This window comes from Notamacropus eugenii, chromosome 2, assembly GCF_028372415.1.
Source record: "Notamacropus eugenii isolate mMacEug1 chromosome 2, mMacEug1.pri_v2, whole genome shotgun sequence".
Lineage (NCBI taxonomy): Eukaryota > Metazoa > Chordata > Mammalia > Diprotodontia > Macropodidae > Notamacropus > Notamacropus eugenii.
Window position 1 is genome coordinate 361864403 of NC_092873.1, and position 17323 is coordinate 361881725.

Genomic DNA, 17323 nt, shown 5'->3' on the forward strand with positions numbered 1-17323 from the left:
AACCCAGATGTATTTCTAAGTGAATCCTATCAAACACTTAAAGAGCAAACAAATAAATAGTTTTTAAAATTAAAAAAGAAGTTATAGTACAAAAAATTTAAATTCCACACATATAATCTTGTAATCTAGCAGAAAGGATATTTGGGGGAGAGGGTATTCAATTCATTTTCAAATGTTGGATGGGTTGTTGAAAGATAGAGACATTAATTCATTATTGGTAAAAGCTGTGAATTAATATAGCCATTCCAGAAGCAATCTGGAATCATGCAAAGAAAGTGACTAACACTTTTATAATTTTTTACCTAGAGATAACACAACTGGGTATATACTTCAAAGAGTTCATCAATGAGAAGAAAGGCCTCATATATGCTAAAATATTTATAGCATCACTTTTTGTGGTAGCAAATAACTGGAAACAGTCATATGAATTGCTGTACAAGGATGTAAGAGAATATTACCATGCTGTAAGAAAAGAAAAAAAATATGATGAATACAGAAAAACATTGGAAGATTTACATGAACTGTTGAAAAGCAGAGTAAATATATTCAATGACTACTTCAATATAAATGGAAAGAGCAACATAAAATAACCAGAAAACAATAAAAAATGAATGGTGCAAGACTATAAAGTATGACTCCAAAGAAGAGTTATGAGAAGACATTTCTCCCTACTCCTCTGCGGTCATGAGGCATCAATGGGTGTGGGATATTGCATATATTGGCAGATTTTTCAATGTATTGATGAGGTTTGCTTTTTTCTCCTCATTTAAAAAAATGTTTCTCTGAAGTGGGTAGGGGGAGAAGAGAGGGATGAAATTTGGATGATGTAAAAAAAATACCAATTTTTTAAAAAGAAAATATACAGAGAATTTTTCTTCTGAAATATATGTAATTATAAATTTCCTGAATAAACTGGAGATGGGATCTTAAGTCAACATTTCATTAGGACTAATCCCTTCCTGCTCTCCCCACCTCCCTCACTGCACTCTCCACCTTCTGATTTTACATGTAGTAAGCCACTGAAGGCCAGTTCTTTGTGAACAGAAAGGCCTCAATGCCTAGTTGCTTGGATCCCTGGGAGAAGTGGAAACATAGGATGCACCAAGAAGGTGAGGTGAGTTAGGAGGCTCAACATTTGATTTAGAAGCATGTGAGTTGGTAGTAAGAGAGAAGTGAACAGGAGAGGAGGAGAGAAACAGTTAATGGCATTGAGGTAGCTGGCATCTGCCCCTACCATTGGTTTCACTGCTTTCACCCGTTGGCACCCCAAGAACAGGTGTGCCTGGAACAGACTAATTCTTGTGGAGCTTCTTTACTGAGAGATATAACAATGGATGGTTATATACTTTCTCCTTTCTCTGCCTTCTTGCTCTCCAAGAGGGGAGATGTTAAATTCAAAGCTTTCCTCTACTTTAGCATTAGTGTTGGCTTACTTCAGAGAAAGATTTGATTTCTTATTACTGTTTTCTGATCACTATATTCCAGTTCCATTGCTGTGAAAGAGACAAAGGTGGTGGTGACAGGGACAGAGGGAACAGTGACAGGAAGGCATACAGAAGTGACAAATAACAGTGATTAGGGACTGTCTGAAACTGAAGAGTTAATCTTCCTGGTTCAGGGTTCAGGAGTAAATGAAGAAGAACATTATTGATATTGATTTCCCATTTTTAGAATGTTTCCAAAGTGGGGCAAACATCAATCTGGAGGTTCTCTTTTAGGAGATAAAAAGAGCAATTGTATATCTGATGGGTATTGCCCACTGTTCTCATGCTGCCTTGTCCATTGTTTTACTTTTCTCTGTAGGGGTGGATCTGAGGTTGATGATTAGAGAGTAATAGGTCATGTCGGGTGGCTGGACAAAGCTAGCAATGCCCATACTCCAAGAGTGAGAGCCTCTGGTAGGAAGTTAATGTTTGAGATTATAATGAAATGAGTAATTCTGTTCATCCAAATGTTAGCAAAGGGATGTTTACTTAACCATGGCTTGGGAAAGACATAGAACGCAGAGGATATGCATTGAGTTGATCAGATAAGCACATTTTTTCAGGATTGGTTATCTATTTTTGCTCATGCTACTGGTCCAAAGCTTTTGAACTCAGCTGGAGTATCTCATTGTTTTTTTGTACTTAGGTGACCAAGAAGTTACGCCAAAGATCTGAGTTTCTTGAGTTACTTGTTTCAAGGACACTGATCTTTTGAGGAAAATAAATAGACATGATGGAAGACTATGGTCATGTTTCCTAATACCACAATCCACTCACTCACGTCAAGATCTAATGTTCTTCTAGAGTACCTCCCACTCCTTAAGTGACTTTAGAATTATTACTGGACATCTCTGGGACATGAAAAGCCATCGAAAAGAAAAACTAAACAAGAAAGAGAGCAAAAGCAAAATAATAGAAAAGCAATGTAATAACCCCTAAAGGAATGACCAAATGTGGGAGAACAAAGAGCAGAAATCTTCTTCTGATTTCCTTTGGAAGGACTAAAATTCTGTATCTAAAGGAAATGGTCTATGCCAAACCTCTGTGGTTCATAGTGGGTTTCTCTTGGTAGAGTAGACAATGAACTGGCCTAGGAACCTCAGGGTCACACTGAAGAAAATGAATGACACTTCATGTGCAATTACTGATCCTTATTATCCTTATATTGACAACAAGGTAAGAGGTTTTTAATTGCATGTGACCTTTCCCAGAACATCTAGGTACTGTAGTGGATAGACTCTAAGCTTAGAGTCAGGAAGACTCATCTTCATGAGTTCAAATCTGGTTTCAGACACTTATCAGGTATGACCCTGGGCAAGTCACTTAACTCTGTTTGTCTCAGTTTCCTCATCTGTAAAATGAGCTGGAGAAGGAAATAGCAAATCACTCTGGAGTCTCGAGCAAGAAAATCTCAAACGGAATCACCAAGAGTTGACCAGGACTGAAAAACAAGGAAACAACAAAGCCTTTCCCAGCGCTAGAGTGGGTACCGAGAAACACTGCGTATCATCACCCACTCCACATTTCCTGGCTTCCTTCCCACCCCCTCACCCCACGCCCACCCCTTGGACAAATTCTGATGCCCTCGGAGGAATCTGGTGAATGCCAACGGGGCAGGGCGGATAGTTTCATCTCCATTTTATCACCAGAAAGCAATCCACCTTCCACTAACACCGCTCTTTGGCTCCCTAAGTCCCTGTTAGGAGCAGCTGTTCAGTGACCACGAGACACTTAACTGGAAACAATAAGGAAGCGCTCCGTCAGAGCCACATCACCCCTAAACAAAGGAATTCACCGAGCTTGCCTCTGTGACCGTGCACCTCAGTGCCCACCGTGCTGGGCCGCCGTCTGGGCCACTCTGCGGCCTCCCGCGCTGCTCCCTGCGACTAGGACCAGTGCCTCCCCTCCCCCGCCGATGCCCTTTGCTGTCACGTGACCACACGGCAGCCAATCACCGCCTGTCTGTCTCGGTCACGTGACAGCCTCCCGTCCTCCTTTGGTAGGCCATGTGTTCCGCAGGCCTGTTCTAAAGGGTTTGCGTCCGGTAAGTGTCCAGTTCTTTCTTAAACAAGATTTACTCGCCAGTGTCTCGTCCTCAGCTGCCCTCGGGGGTCCGATGCGTTCTTAGCTATTTCCAGGCTTCAGCCAGTGCGGGAGCCAGAAATGGGTGTCTTCCCATCTCGGGGCTTCGTGGGGATTAATTGACTGGGGCCTTGATCGCCAAGGCACCCCCCAATGATTCTGCAGCTAAGAAGCCAGCCTGCAGTGTTTGACAGTGGTTCTAATGTGGGAGAAACAGCAACCCTGTTGGGGGCACGGCACACAGATTGGGGGCAGGTTTTTGGAGCTGCCAAATTCCTCGAAGAGTTCCAAGGGCTCCCCAGAATGAGTGCTGGGACCTCACCTGCCCCTCTGGAAAGGGACGGACACATCAAGGGCTGGGCTCAGTCAGCGTCGTCTAGCCTGGACCTCCTGAACCAGGACATTTCCTTCACCTCCTTTTGTTGTCCTTCAGTCCGTTTTCAGCCATGTCTGAATTTTTATGACCATATTTCTTTTTCTTGGAAAAAATACTGGAGTGGTTTGCCATTTCCTTTTCCAGCTCATTTTACAGATGAGGAAATTGAATCAAACAGGGTTAAGTGACTTGCTCAGGGTCATGCAGCTTGGAAGTGCCTGAGGTCAGATTTAAACTCAGGAAAATGAGTCTCCCTGACTTCAGAGCCAGCACACTATCCACTGTATCACCCAGTTGCCTTAACACCTTAAGAGCTCTTAATCTTTTTTGTTTGTACCATAGAGACAGAGGAAGAAGCTGCTGGTACAGATCAGTGGATAAAGTGCAGGCCTAGAGTCCAGAAGACCTAAGTTAAAATCGCATCTTGGATGATTACTAGCTGTGTGATCTTGGACAAATAATTTAACCTCTTTGTGCCTCAGTTTCCCCATCTCTAAAATGAGGTTAAAAATAGCACTTACCTCGAAGGGTTGTTGTGAGAGTAAAATTCATATTATTTGCGAAGTGCTTTGCAAACCCTAAAGCACTTATATATTGTTATATAATATATATATTGCTAACTATAATAGTTAATGTTAGCTATTATATAAAAACATACATATATACCAGTGTTATTTGCAATATATACATGTTGTAGAAAACGTGCACATGTCTGTACATACAGCACAATATTTTAATCATACAATATAATGAAAATACAAATATGTTCATGCATATATAGTTATATATGTGTGTATACATATACATACAGAATACGTGTGTATACATATACATACAGACTTATACGTGCACACATACATACACACTCTCACAACAGACCCAAGGTTATGAAATCTTTCCTTAGGCCCTACTTCAGGGCTCGTTCATATCTTGGATCCCTCGTCCCTTCCCCTGGGTTTCTTGGAATCTATCATCATGGCCAGAATGTTGACTCTGAAGTCAGGAGGACATTTGTTCTTAAATTCCTTTAAATACTTAATTACCATACAACTCTGAGTACTTAAACTCTTTCTCTCCCAGTTTCCTCCTTTGTATAATTAAGATAAGTATTTACTTCCCAGGATTGTTGTGAGTATGGCAGGTTAGAGTGTATGTAAAGTGCTAATAATTATTAGTATTTGCTGAGTGTCTTATCTCAACTATAATTAATAATAATAAAAATAATAGTTAATATGGCACTTTGAAGTTTGCAGAACACTTTATAAACATCTTGTTTGACCCTCACAACAACAGTGGGAGAGTAGGTACTGTTATTTTCCCCATTTTACAAATAAAGAAACTGAGGCAGATAGATTAAGTAATTAGATCAGAGTAACTCAGCTATTAAGTGTCAGAGGCAAGATCTGAACTCAGGTCTTCCTGACATGAAACTCAGCTAGGTGGTACCATAGAGCAAAGAGTGGCAGGACCTGGAGTCAGAAAGACTCATTTTCCCCAAGTTTCAATCTGATCTCAGGCAAGGTCTAGCTGTGTGACCCTGGGCAAATCACTTAACCCTGTTTGCCTCAGTTTCCTTATCTGTTAAATGAGCTGGAGAAGGAAATGGCAAATCACTTCAAGATCTTTACTAAGAAAACCCCAAATGGAGTCACCAGGAGTTGGACATGACTGAAATAACTCAACAACAAAAATTCTATACCATCTAACTGCCTACCACCAGTCTTTCTTTCCAGCCCCAGTTTGTTCTAGACCTGATGGATAAAGTAGTCTTCTTTAGATTCCCCTTTTACCCACATCCCTCCATTGCCTGGCTCATTTCTCTATTCCCTATTCTTAAACTCCCCTGCCTGGCTTTCAAGCTTGTCATAATTTGCCCTAGTCCCTTCCAGGATACCTCTGCAGCTTTTTCTCTTACAACTTTCCACTGTCATGGTACAGTGGAAAGACGTCTGGAGTCAGAGGACTAGAGTGTGAATTCCTCCTCTGATGCTTAATTTCTTTGTGTGTTCTTATTCAGTTCACTTAGCTTTCTTGGGCCTCAGTTTTTTCATAAAGAGAGAAGGTCAAGCCAGTTGACTTCTAAGGTGCCTTACAACTCTGGATCCAGAATCCTAAGATTCATCAAATTTTTAGAGTCAAATTCACTCCCAAATCTTGGGAGTTGATAAAGTCCATTCCCTAATGAGATTTATTATTATTATAGTGTAGGAGACTCAAATGGAGAAAAACTAGCAAATTTTAAAGGGAAATAAAAGAATTTAATCTAGCAGCAAGAAGTCTGGGTTTTATAAGTGGAAATGAAAGAAAGGCAGCTGGTATATAACAAGTGATCCCCCTAGGAAAAGGGGAAGTCAGAACCATGGCCTTGTTATGTTTGGGGGAGGGCAAGATGACCTTGTAAGAGGTACACTATTTGGGAAACTGAGGTGGTTTGTGTGGCCCAGGGGCAGCAGTTGCTCCAAACATAATGGGAGAAACCAGAAGATGCGACACCAGATTCAATATGTAGGGTAAATGCAAGGAGTTGAGGGTGACACTGAGGTTGCAAGCTTGGGTGACTGGGAGGAGAGGTGGTGCCATTAAGAGTAATGGGAAAGTTGGGAAGAAGAAATAGTTTGAGACAAGGTGTGGTCTTAACAAGATATGAGGCTGGCTTCTCCAGGGGAAGGAAGGAAGGAGGGAAGGAAAGAGGGAAGGAAAAAAGAAAGGAGGGAAGGAAGGAATAATGGAGGAAAGGAAGGACAGAAAGAAGGGAGAGAAGAAAGGAAGGAAGCTGGGAGGGAGGGAGAGGAAGAGGAAAGAATGAAAGGGAGGGAAGAAAGAGAGAAGGAAGGAAGGTCAGGAGTATTTGTTACTATGTGCCAGGCATTGTGTAAAGTGCTTTGCAGATATGGTTTGAGTCTCACAACAACCCTTGGAAAGAGGTTTTAGAATTGAAGAAGCTGAAAAGGGAGATAGAGCCTGAGTGAGAGGACCCTCTGTCTCCTGACTATCTTTAATACTTTCCCTTCTCACCTTGTCATCCAACTTGTCAATGTCCTTGTACACAGAGGGTATAAGAGATAAATTAAGCATGATCCCTGTCTCCTAAGCTCGCAGTCTAGTTGAGGGTGGAGGATGGAAATAAGACACACAGGCAAATGACTGAGAGGAAAGGGAAAGAGAGGTTCAAAAAAATCTTGAATGAAACTTGTTTTGTAGAAGAAAGGGATTCCTAGCTTCCCTGACGTTTCAAGACCGATCAAATCTATCTTCTGTGCGAAGTTAATCCTCATGCTGTTTCTGCCATCCCTCTGAGGTAACCTCCCATTTAACCTCTCTATGTATCTTGAATGTTCATAGTTATATAATGTTATCCCCCTTTGGAATCTGATCTCTTTGAGGGTTTCTTTTTTGCTTTCTTTGTGTCCCTGGAATTAAGCACTTTGTATCCTTTGACATAGAGTTAGTACTTGGTGAATGATTGTTGATTGATTAATTGGCAAGTGGTCCACAGAAAGGATGTACTAGTCTAGCTTTGGCTGATACCTAAAATAGCTCGGCCTAATTTTTGACCTTCACAGGTAAATAGGGCCTTATTTTCATGATTTCTAATTACAAGGATCTGATCATTTAGTCCTTTTGTCCCCAGTATTAGTACCATAACTTCCAGTCTCTTTTCCTCTGTTCCCTCCCTCTCTTCCTCCTTTCCTTCCTTCTTTTCTCTCCATTTCTGTGTCTGTCTCCTTTCTTCCCTTCCTATCACAGTTTGAAGTTTTGCCAACTTTGTATACCTGAAAAGTAGGCTAGATGATCTGAGGTATGGATGAGGAGGGTTAATTCTAGAACTTGGCTTAAAATGCCAACTCCGTTGAACTTTTTAGAGCAGTGAAAGGGTCTGTGTTCTTCACAACTATGTGTTTACATGTGGGTTGAGATGCTCTGAGCTGGCTAGTATATATATGGGAGTGACAAAGTGGCAGAGGGTGGGATGAGAATTCTATACTGCATTGTATATATTTCCAAATAATGCTATCCTCAGAGTCCAACCTGGGGAATCTCCTCTGTAGGCGAGGTCACTTTATGATTAAGTCACTTCAGAACTTCTGTAATTAACCCCACTTGGAGGTGATCCAATAAGGATCCATCTTCTGTTGAAAACTACTCTAAAGTGAATATTGTTAGAGACATATTCCTTTGTCACCTCCAACCCCCACTCCAACAACTGTTGGTGGTGCTCTCTAGATTCAGCACTGTACTGATGTAGACCACAGGTACTCAGTAAATTTTAATTCAAGACAATTGACATGTCTTCATTAATTAGGCATCTGTTCCCTGTGGCTAAGCACTCCTGTACTGCCCAAACACCCTTCTAGTTTCCTGTGGTTCCTTGTCATTTTCCAAATAGACTCACTTTGTCTAAGTGACTTTGTGGTCCTTGCTGAGTCTGGGCTGATGTCACCATAGTAACTAGACTACTATAGCAGGAGAACTAAATAGGGACTAATCCTGCTCTGTGGATGAGAGAGGAAGGGGGAAGAGATGAAGGGTATGGATAGAGGGAATGCTGTGCTTCTTTATTGTTTTTTTGGAAGGATGTATCACAGTCATGTCCATCCACCCCAAGCCTAGCAGGATCTCTGGCACATCTTGCTCTCAGTATCTGACAGCTATCACTGTCTAATGGCAAATTTGATCCAGATGACATATGTTACCTAGGACACAGAAACGGTACTTTAGTTTCTTGTGAAAATTTTGAATAAAGTACCATGGGGCAGGTGGTGTGGTAGGTAGAGCGCTGTGCCTGAAGTCAGGATAGACCAGAGTTCAAATCTGGCCTCAGACACTTATGAGCTGTGTGGCTGCTGGGCAAGTCACTTAATCCTGTTTTCCTCCACGTTAAATGAGCTGGAGAAGGAAATGGCAAACTACATCAGTATTTTTGCCAAGGAAACCTCAAATGGGATCATAAAGAGGCAGACATAATTGAACGACTACAAAAACAAAAATGGTACTTTAATCATCTCGAATTTTTAGAAAATGGTAAAATGGATTTTGGTACATGAATGTAGTGGAGTATTATGGGCCAGTAAGAACTAATGACTGTGAAGAATTCAGAGAATCGTGGGAAGACAGGAACAGATATACAGTGAAGTAAATGGGACTTTGAAAACAATATTACATAGTGATAATAAGAATGTAAATGGAAAGTACCATCTCCCCTATCCCCTCCAAAACACCAAACTGATGCCAAAATAATTTGTGATTAAAATGATTGAACTCTTAAAATAATTAGATATCCCCAAAGAAGCACTGAAAAAATGCACATTCCTTTTTTTTTTTTTTTGCAGGAATGTGAAACATTGCATCTGCTGTCAGATTTGGTTGGTGTATTTATGGTTAATTTTGTTGAATTGTGTTTTTTCCTCTTTATTTGCTAGAGGGGATGGCTTATTGGGTAGGGGAGAGGGAAGGGATATTTTTGGAAATGAAAGTAATATATAAATAAGAGATCAAGAGAATTTAAAAAAAAGTATTACCGTAGTTCCTTACTCACAGGATTCTCATGTTAGATAGGACCTTCACAACCTTTGTCCAATTTCCTTATTTTAAAAGTGGGAAATGAAAGCCACAGAAGGGAAGAGATATTCACAAGGCCATATCCCTGGGGAGTGGCAGAATTGGGAGCATAGAAAATCATAGCTCTAGAGCTGGAAGAGACCTTAGAGGTTTTCTTATCTACCCATTTCATTTTACTGATGAGGAAACTGAAGCTTCAGTGACTTGCCTAAGGTCACACAGGCTGTAAGTAACAGCTGGGATTTGAACTTAGATCCTTCTGACTGAGTTCAGCAGCCTATCTATTCTTCCAAGTTTCCTTTAAAAGTCACATCTTTTGTTTCACAGATCAGGATTCTCTCCATTATAAGTCTCTCTCTATAACATAGTTTGAAGGTAGTATGGTAAGAGTGCCATTTTATAGTCTAGCAAACTGAGACACCTTGGGATTGACTTTGCCCAGAAGATTAAAGACAGTGACTTGGACTCCTCTATCCCTTTTGATTATGTAACTAGTTCCATCTCGTTACTTCTCTTTGGCCAAGATGAAATTCTGTTGTTAATTATTAGTGCCAGGTTGAGACTCTGAGTTTCTCTTTGCTTCTAGGCTGATTGGCCTCCTGGATATAAATTCCTAGAGCACAGTGTCTGTGTTTCATTTTTGTGTTTGTGTCTTCTGCTTTGCACAAAGTTGGTGCTTAAAAAATTATTACTGAATTGGCTTGGACATAGCAGGGTGTAGTAAAATGAGCCCTGGGTCAGGAGGCTTTGTATCTCCCCATTGGGCCTCAGTTTTCCTATCTGAATTTGATGAGATTGGATCTCTTTTAAATGACTATGTTCTGTGATCTGAGTATATGAATATCACCTCTAGGTATTTGACTGGGATTTTCAACTACCTCATTCCATGTGGACATCGTTTATCTGCTTACCTTCATTTTGAAAAATCAAGACAGAAGGGGGAGAAAGGAACTTTGGATTTGCCTACAGAGTTCTCCATGTTATTTTTTTTCCATAGTTAAACAGATAAGTGTTTTCAATAAGGTTGTAAGTAACTAACTCAGAGAATGAGCCTACTCTGCCTATTTAGCCATAATCCTATCAGTGGGTCCAACAGTCCAAGAATGGACTATTTAGGTGCATCGTCCCACAATAAGCTCAGACATGGCCACTGGGTGATTCATTAAACACATTTATTGATTTCTTGACAGCAATCACACACAGAGAGTGATCACTGGAAATAAGAAAAGCATTTGTTTGGATGGTGTCTGATCCTGTTGCATCTGCTGAGAAAATGTACCCTCTCTCCAGAAACGTACATGATCAAGTGTAGGCCTTCCCAGAATGTAGTAGAAATTATAGTTTTAAAGAAAAGAAACCTATTTGCCTTCTTGTTCTGATGCGTAATTCTCATTAATGATGGGTCATAAAGCTGAACTGAAGTTACCTGCATTTGGCCAATACCTTCCTGATTGTGATTAACTCAATAAAAGTGTCTGTGTAAATGTCTATTGAACTGACTTGAGTTGTTGAGAAACAAGGGAAGAGATGAAGGGATGAAGAGAGAAGTCTAGCTGGAGTTTCAGGCTCATCCCAGAGAGGGAAAAGAATCAAACAAACCAGAGTCCTAAATTAACTTGTTAAACACATTTATTGAGTTGTTAACAGGAACCAAACACAATGAATGACCTTTGGAAAACAAGGAACAGAAAATGAATCAATTCTGACCTTGGCAAATCCTACTACAGATATGTGACAAAGAGGGAAAGAATTCAATTTTTTTATAGTCTGCTGTGTTCTATTTACAATGAGTATCGCTCAACATTTGTCTGTTAAAACTTTTTTTTTAAGTAAATAAACAGAAGAATCATAACCTAGAAATTAGTTTCATCAACCACCTTCTTTGTCCTGACTTGCCAGTCACCCTTAGGGAGAGGGTGCTAGGGCAGCTATACATAGCGCAAAGTCCATCTGATGCTGGAGAAGCCATATGTTTCTTCTCTCTTTCTCTTTTTGGGGAAGATTTCATATGTACAAAGGCTGAAAAGTCTCACCACGTAGTTTCATTAGTTCAGGAAAAAGGTATCAAAATTGTAATCACATTTACTGAAGTTATTCTCTTCTAAGACAGATCTCTTATGAATTACCTTTTTTTAAAAAAAAAAACAAACCAAACAACTTGACTTCCCATCATGGCAGCTTTTGTGTGTGTTTGATTTATGTATGTGGGTGTGGGTCTATGTGTGTCTGAGTCTTTCCTGTGCCACAGGCTTGTAGCTACTGTCATGTAGGAAGGACCAGTCCAGAGAATGAATGAAGCTTGGGGCAGGGAAGGAGAGGGAAAAGGGAAGGAAAGGGTGGCATTCTAGGTTACGTCGATTCACAGTTGTAGCATTTCATTGAGGTGGAATTCATCTGGGCCTGGTTTCTTCATTTGAGCAGCCATTCATTTACTAAAAGGAAGGGGGAAAAGAACAGAATAAAGTTAGTGCCATTTTACTTCTCTGAGCTTAGTTTCCCCAGCTGTTAAATGAGAATGATAATAAGAATATATATGTGTATGTATACATATATATATGTATATACACACATATATGCACACAAAATGCTCTGTAAATACTATGGCTATTTTCATTATATCTAATTCATGCAACAGGGATGAGAGACAACTGATGAACCACTCGAAACAATGCATTAATGTATAAGTACTTCAAGGATCTATGCTTGTATCTATTGAACTGGTGGTATATCCTGAGCCACAACCCCAAGAGCCTCTGGCTCTTGGCACTCCATCAATGCTCTTAGCTGAGTATCCTGCATGACACTTTATCTCTGGATTCTATGCGTAGAATATTCTCTCTCCTCATCTCTGTCTTCTCTGGTTTCCTTCAAAACTCAGCTCAAATCTTGACTTTTGCAAGAGGCCTTTCCTATTTTTTCCCCAACCCTACTGCTAGCGAGATAAGCTGTTTGGGATTTCCTTCAATTCAAAGAATTGGAAATTGAGGGGATGCTCATCCATCGGGGAATGGCTGAACTAATTGTGGTATAGAATCATAATGGAATACTGTTGTGCTATAAGAAATAATGAGGGGGATGATTTTAGGAAGACCTGAGAAAACTTATATGAACTGATGCAAAGTGAAGTGAGCAGAACCAGAAGAACACTGTAGACAGTAATAGCCACATTATGACAATGATCAACTGTGAAAGACTTAACCATTGTGAGCATTGCAATGATCCGACAATTCCAGAGGATTCACATAATGAAAATTAGTATCCTCCTTTGGAGAGCACTGATGAACCCTGAGTCCAGATTGAAGCTTACTTTTTTCATTTTCTTATTTTTGCAACCTGACTAATAATGGACGTAGGTTTTGCATGATTTCACGTGTATAATTGATATACTGCTTACTTTCTCAGTGAGTAGGGAGGGAGTGAAGGGAAGTAAGAAATCAGAACTCAAAATTTTAAAAAATGAATGCAAAAAATAAATTTTGAAAAAAAAGAAATTACCTTTCATTTACCCTGAATATATCTTGTATGTACAGAGTTGTTTGCATGTTGTCTCTCCCTTTAGAACATGAGTTCCTTGAGGGCAGGGACTTTGTTTTTTTGCCTTTCTTTGTATCCTCAGCACAGTTCTTGGCACATAGTGCTTAATAAATACTTGTTGATTAACTATGTGGGTATTCTTTCATTGCTGTGGGTGGCTGACCCCCTACAAGTTAGCAGATACCCTTTGGAAATTGCTGTGGCCCAAACCTTCCCTATCCTATAGCCAGTCTGGTGATGAGGTCTTCTGCTAGGCTGGCCCTTGGATGACAGAAATACAATCTTTCAGTGGATCTGAACTTGAAGCTCTTCCAGCTTGGCTGTGCCAAGCACAGTTTGTATTCCTGTTGCATTACTTTTGAGGACCTAGGCTCAGCTCCATGTCACAATGAGGAATCAGCAGAAGATTTTTATGGACCAATTTGTGGTCATAGGGCAGGCAGATGATATAAGAGATAGAGCACCAGGCCTCAAGTCAGGAGAATCCAAATTCGTATCTGGCCTTGGACACTTACTAACTGTGTGACCCTGGGCAAGTCTCTTAACCCTGTTTGCCTCCGTTTCCTCATCTGTCTAATGAGCTAGAGAAAGAAATGGCAAACCACTCCAATATCTTTGCCGAGAAAATCTCAAATGGGGTCATTAAGAATCAGACATGACTAATGGACTAAACAGCAACATGGTTGTTGATATTACTACTTTTTAAATGAACTAAACCTGAAATTTCATTTGTGCAGGGAAGGTACAATGAAGAGACTCTCCTACCATAGCAGCTCATAGTCTTAGAGAACTACCTAAAGTTTTAGCAAGGTTAAGTGTCTTGCCAGGATCACATCTCCAACGTTTGTTACAGGTTGAGACTTGAGTCCAGGTTTTCTCAACTCCAAGGCTGACCCTCTACCCGCCGTCTCTTAGACTGAAGTTCATGATGTATTAAAAGATCTAGAGTAAGGCCTATAGCACATTAGGTCAAGCATCATGAATAAGAATCCTATAGGGTGAGAAGGAATGGATGGGTTGCAATCTGTCGCTATGGTGAAATGAGTGACCACCTTGATGGATTCATGGAGCCACTGAAGACCTTAACTCATGCATCATCAAGGTGGACATTCCCTGAGGGAAGTTTGGCATTTACTGACTCAGGCAGAAGAGGAGTGGAAAATTTATTCTTTACATTGGGAAGGGAGCAATAGAGGTTTGCGTTGCTGGAATCTGTCTATTTATCCAAGGTTGCTGGTAATATAATTATATCCCTAGGCTAGATTTTATCCTCTGCATATCCATATAGTCTCAGTCATTGCTGTTCTCTAGATACTAGTGTGTCCTCTAAGCCATCTTCCCATGGATTGTTCTTCAAACAGGTTAATAGCTAACAATAACACAGGGCCATGTCTCAGAAGGATAGTACAGAAAGATGGACATGGCTTAGAGCTCAGCAGGACAGGCCAAGTCGTAGGGGTCGATAGGGCAGTTATGCTTACCTCTATATTGTAGCTTCTGGGCTCTGTTATTTGGACAGTCCTTCCCCTGTAAACTAAAGTTGATGTTGGTGCGGATACAGCGGTTGTTGAGTGGCTGAACAGGCCGGAAGTTGTCACTCATGCTCAGAAAGATCTGAGAAGGCTGATTCTGGCTGAGCAGTCGTAAGGAATGCATCTGCGAGAAAGCATGCGAGTGGTAACATGTAGTTCATCATGATGTCTGACATTAGTTTGTTCAGAAAGGAAGTCCTAAGAATGCTCAGCTATGAAATATCAGTCACTCATTCACTTAAACATTCAGAGGAAAGAACAAGACAAGGCAAAGGGTAGTGGGGTCTCAGATAAGAGCTAGTTAGAAAGTGAGGATGGTGGCAAAAATTCCCTTAGACAAGGCCTTGCTCACTTGCATTCAGTTATCCAGCCTGTCCAATTGTGTCTCTCGTGTACAGAGGCAGCCAGGTGGTGCATGTATGGCCATTCTATGTTGGACTATCTATCATGTTGCTGAGGGGTAATCTTTTTTCCATTGGTTAGGTGGCCAGAAATGTTTGCATTTTCAACCCCCCCACCCCAACCATATTTACAGCTGCTCTTTTTTGCCATATGTAGGGCTAGAGGACTCCTTTACTCAGCAGGTGATATCATGCCATGGTGGGCAAGAAGGGCCTGAGGTCATTCTCCTCCTCCCCTTAGGCCATAGTGCTCCAAGAAATAGTCTTGGGGCCTTGGTCTGTTCTGTTTATCCTTTATAGTTTGAGGGAGAGATAGAGACAGAAAGACAGAGAGACAGAGAGAGAGAGAGACAGAGAGAGAGACAGAGAGATAGAGAGAGAGAGAGAGAGAGAGAGAGAGAGAGAGAGAGAGAGAGAGAGAGAGAGAGAGGAGTCCTAATCTAAGAACCTAAGCCATGGAGATCTTGGTGCCTAGGATTCCAGATCAGATGTTATAGTCAGTCCAGCAGGAAAGCTTTGAGGAGCAATGGTTTTAAACTTGGTGGGACTAATCCTATGTAGGAACTGAGTTAAACTGTGAGCCTAATCTTATTCCCTTTCCCAGAGACTAAGGTGGCATAGGGAGGATTGTGTTCCCCAGGAATTGGAGGGAAATGTTTATATATTTGCACATTTTTCTAGCTATAGTTTTGAAATAAATCTTCCCTTGTAAAAGTTAATCTGATGTAATTGGTCAAAAGGAACTGGGGTGGTCTTCACTAGGCTCATAAAATTGAGGTAAAAACAATAGGTTGGGGCTCTAGCCAATGGCAGAGTTGGAAGACTGAGAGACACCACCACTCAATCTCCTCAGGGTATGGAGAACCTTGGTGGGGAGGGGGAGAGTATAAATGTAACAGATCTGGTCCTCAGTTACACTTAGAAACATAGAATCATAGAATATCCCATCTGGAAGGGTTTTTAGACCTGATCTACTACAACCCTTATTTCATGGAAGGTCGTACTCAGTCTCAGGGAAGCAAAATGAATTATTTAAGGTTACAAAACCAGAAGCTGGCTGGGCTGCAGCTAGAATCCAGGTATTAATGACTCCTTTAATACTCTTCCTAATACCATATACCCCCTTTCCAGGACATAGGCAGATACTCGGAATCAAATGACACTACTCTATTTTTCTCTAGGGCAAAATGATGAAAGCCTTTTAAATTCAGATCACTTCAAAGGGCTGGGACAGTATTCCTATCAAATCCTTTCCTTCCCAGAAGCCACAGAACTACTCACCTGCATCCTGGTTATGTAGACTGGTTTGTTCATTATTATCCAACTTGCTGTCTCATAACAGGGTGGGATAGTCATTGACCCATCATAGGTAATGAAACTAGAGGTCTCAGGATACAGCTCCTCTATATTAAGTCCCTGTAGCAAGTATGCATCATCTAGGAAAGAGAGCAAGACCAAAAACCTTCATCACATAGTTACGTGAGAATTAGGATGATCTGAAATATAGATGCAATTTCAATTCAACTCATTTGAAAACATATTAAATATCTTCTCTTTGAAAGGCATTTTGGCAAATCCTGAGAATATCAAATACACTTGTAAAATGGACCCTGTTCTCAAGGAGCTTACAAATCTTAAAGGAGAGATATAGTATGAACAGAGAGGTCTAACATAGGGTAGAAAGTGAAGGGGACAGAGGTGAGCTCAGATTAGTGGCAGTAAGGATATTTGAGGATGGAGTGAACACCAGAGGGAACACTTTCACAGAGAAAGTGACAACTGAGCTGTAGGAAGAGATAGTTTCTGAGAGTCGAAGGTGAGGAAGAATGGATGGATACCTGAAAAGTATCACTTGTGATGGAGACTGAGTGCAGATATATTCTCATTGAAGCATATTGTAATCTCATTATGACATGCCAATTTTAAGGAACAGCTAGAAGTCCAATTTTACTGGGATGTTGGGTGTGGAGGGAGGTAATTAATATGAAATAAGTCAGGAAAGGGAGGTTAGAGTCAGGCAGTGTAGGGTCTCAGATGTCAGACTTAAAGACTTAGTCTTTAATCTGAGAGATAAAGCTGTCAGCAATGGTCCTCTGAGAGAAGAGATGACAGTTCACTCTTTAGCGACCCCATATCATTATACTCATAAAGATATGTGAGAGTGAAGATGAAATAATTTCTCCACAGAATGACTCCCCAAAGACAGCTGTCTTTGAATGGGTTGACTCATAACAGTTAACACTTCAACAGATCAATGATCTCCTTGAAATGGGTATTCTCTCTATCAATGCAGATCACAGCTCACCCACTTCTTATCTTCTATTATACTTGTCTCATGTTTTTCCACAAATCCCT

General features: G+C 40.7%; 1 protein-coding gene and 2 long non-coding RNA genes across 3 annotated transcripts in view; 2 read left to right on the forward strand and 1 right to left on the reverse strand.

Moving 5' to 3' along the window:
• Window positions 1-3450: 3450 nt before the first annotated feature.
• Window positions 3451-17323, forward strand: part of LOC140528675 (uncharacterized) — a 72983-nt gene continuing 59110 nt past the window's right edge. Inside the window, exon 1 of the long non-coding RNA XR_011975259.1 lies at window positions 3451-3528. This is a non-coding gene — a long non-coding RNA (uncharacterized lncRNA). The remainder of the gene's footprint in view (window positions 3529-17323) is intronic.
• On the forward strand, window positions 7144-10986 carry LOC140528674 (uncharacterized). The gene is made up of 3 exons (XR_011975258.1): window positions 7144-7240; window positions 9273-9305; window positions 10355-10986. It is a non-coding gene; the product is annotated as an uncharacterized lncRNA (long non-coding RNA).
• The window catches only part of CA10 (carbonic anhydrase 10), a 718916-nt gene continuing 712705 nt past the window's right edge, over window positions 11113-17323 (reverse strand). Inside the window, exons 7-9 of the mRNA XM_072646737.1 lie at window positions 16250-16404; window positions 14517-14691; window positions 11113-11933 (exon numbers count right to left, since the gene is read on the reverse strand). Coding sequence (XP_072502838.1) covers window positions 11911-11933; window positions 14517-14691; window positions 16250-16404 — 353 coding nt within the window. The 3' untranslated portion in view covers window positions 11113-11910. The remainder of the gene's footprint in view (window positions 11934-14516; window positions 14692-16249; window positions 16405-17323) is intronic.